The following is a 1,832-nucleotide window of genomic DNA, read 5'->3' as shown; positions in this document are numbered from 1 at the left end:
GTTGTGAGCCACCATGTGGTTGCTGGGAATTGAACTCAGGACCTTTGGAAGAGCAGGCAATGCTCTTAACCACTGAACCATCTCTCCAGCCCTTTTCATTTCTTTCTATACGACTTGTTTCAATATTCACTGTAGACCTGAATGAGTCATAAATAATAACCATCCCACTGCCATCAACACTTTACCTAAGAAATCAGCACTTTAATTGTTTTAATTTACTCTTACAAAATTACTCAGGTAATAGAGAAAGAAGAATTATTTAGGGCAAATATATAATACAAATTACCTCTAGCTTAATTTTCATAGAGTATATTTCCCACTGGAGAAATACTATAAGCTCTATCTTCACTGTCTGCATTACTCTCAAGATTCCCACCTTCATAGTCTCATAATAATAACTAGTGTATCTCTTTATACAAATTTTAGAGTTTATGCCAAGTAAAGTCATAATATCTTCAACAATCCTCCAAAAGTCACCAATCCCAGGAACTTTGCAGCAACAAAAATCACTCTGATGTACCACATCTTGTTATAACTTGCTTTTGACTTACTGGATTAAATTCTAACCAAAAGCATCTCAGGGTTTATTTGACTGATTCTGTGATCACAACCCATCATTGCGGAAACTTAGGATAGAAACTCAAGTTAGCAACTGAAGAAAATAAAACACACACACACGGTAAATTGTTTTTATTAGCTTTTTCTCACTTAGTCACTGTCTCATGCGCAGCTAGTTCTCTTACCCAGTTCAGCCCTACTTCCGTATGAGTATTGCCATGCTCAGTGGAAGAGCCTTCCTACATCAGTAATCAATCAACCCAATTTCTCAAAGACTTGGTAACTAGTAATTTTGAGTGTTCATGCCTTCAACTGATGTTTCCTCAGAAGACTCTAGGCTACATATGCTGACAGGTAAATCCACTTCAAAGAGACCATAATATATTAAAAAGTATTAAAAATCAAAACCAGTGTATTAGCCACATCAATCACTTAAGGAGCAGAAAAACATCATCAAGATAGCAACAACTGGAAAACACAGATATCCATTGAAATAATGAAAGGCCAGACTCTAAATTCAAGAAAAAAAAAAAACTGTCTCTCCACAGACAGCACCCAAACCAACAAAACCTCAAGGAAGTCATAAAAATATACTAAATTTTCTGAATATAAAAATTGATTCATGCTGGAGGAGATGTGGAGTATGGAGAATATTCTTCCACAGACTGTGGGTATGCAAAGTTATACAACCATGTTGGAAATCAGTATTTCAGTTTGTCAGAAAATTGTGAGTCATCCTACCTCAAGAACCAGCAATACCACACTTTGCCATATACCAAAGGATGTCGATGATACCACAAGGGCATTTGCTCAACTATGTTCATACTGGCATTATTTGTAATAGCCAGAACCTGGAAACAACCTAGATGCCTCTCAACCAAAGGATGGATAAAAGAAAATGTGGTACATTTATACAATGGAGTAAGACTCAGTGGTAAACTAAACAATGACATCTTGCAATGGAAATGGATGGAACAAGAAAACCCCATCCTGTTTGAGGGAACCCAGACTCAAAATCAAGAAAATAGTATTATTCACTCAACAGTAGATATTACTTATAAAGCAAAGGATAACCAGTCTATAGTCCACAACCACAGAGAAGCTAGGTAACAAGGAGAACATAACAGAAACATATATGGATCCACTTGGACAGGGGAAATAGAAAACATCTCCTGAGTAAATAGGGACAACAGTCCTGTTAGGCAAGGTCATAATAGTTTACAGAGATCTTGTATTTTGGTTGAAGTAGTAAAACTACAACAATTGTGCTTCAT

General features: G+C 36.3%; 1 protein-coding gene across 1 annotated transcript in view; it reads right to left on the bottom strand.

Moving 5' to 3' along the window:
* The window catches only part of LOC101999143 (zinc finger protein 120-like), a 12,318-nt gene extending 11,271 nt beyond the window's left edge, over window positions 1–1,047 (bottom strand). Inside the window, exon 1 of the mRNA XM_026778223.1 lies at window positions 1,038–1,047. Within this exon, the coding sequence (XP_026634024.1) occupies window positions 1,038–1,047 (10 nt within the window). The remainder of the gene's footprint in view (window positions 1–1,037) is intronic.
* Between the last annotated feature and the right edge of the window lie 785 nt (window positions 1,048–1,832).

The sequence above is a fragment of the Microtus ochrogaster genome, unplaced genomic scaffold, assembly GCF_000317375.1.
Source record: "Microtus ochrogaster isolate Prairie Vole_2 unplaced genomic scaffold, MicOch1.0 UNK114, whole genome shotgun sequence".
In the NCBI taxonomy this organism is placed as follows: Eukaryota; Metazoa; Chordata; class Mammalia; order Rodentia; family Cricetidae; genus Microtus; species Microtus ochrogaster.
Note: the sequence above shows the minus strand (reverse complement) of the source record. Positions and strands in the feature narration are given on the sequence as shown.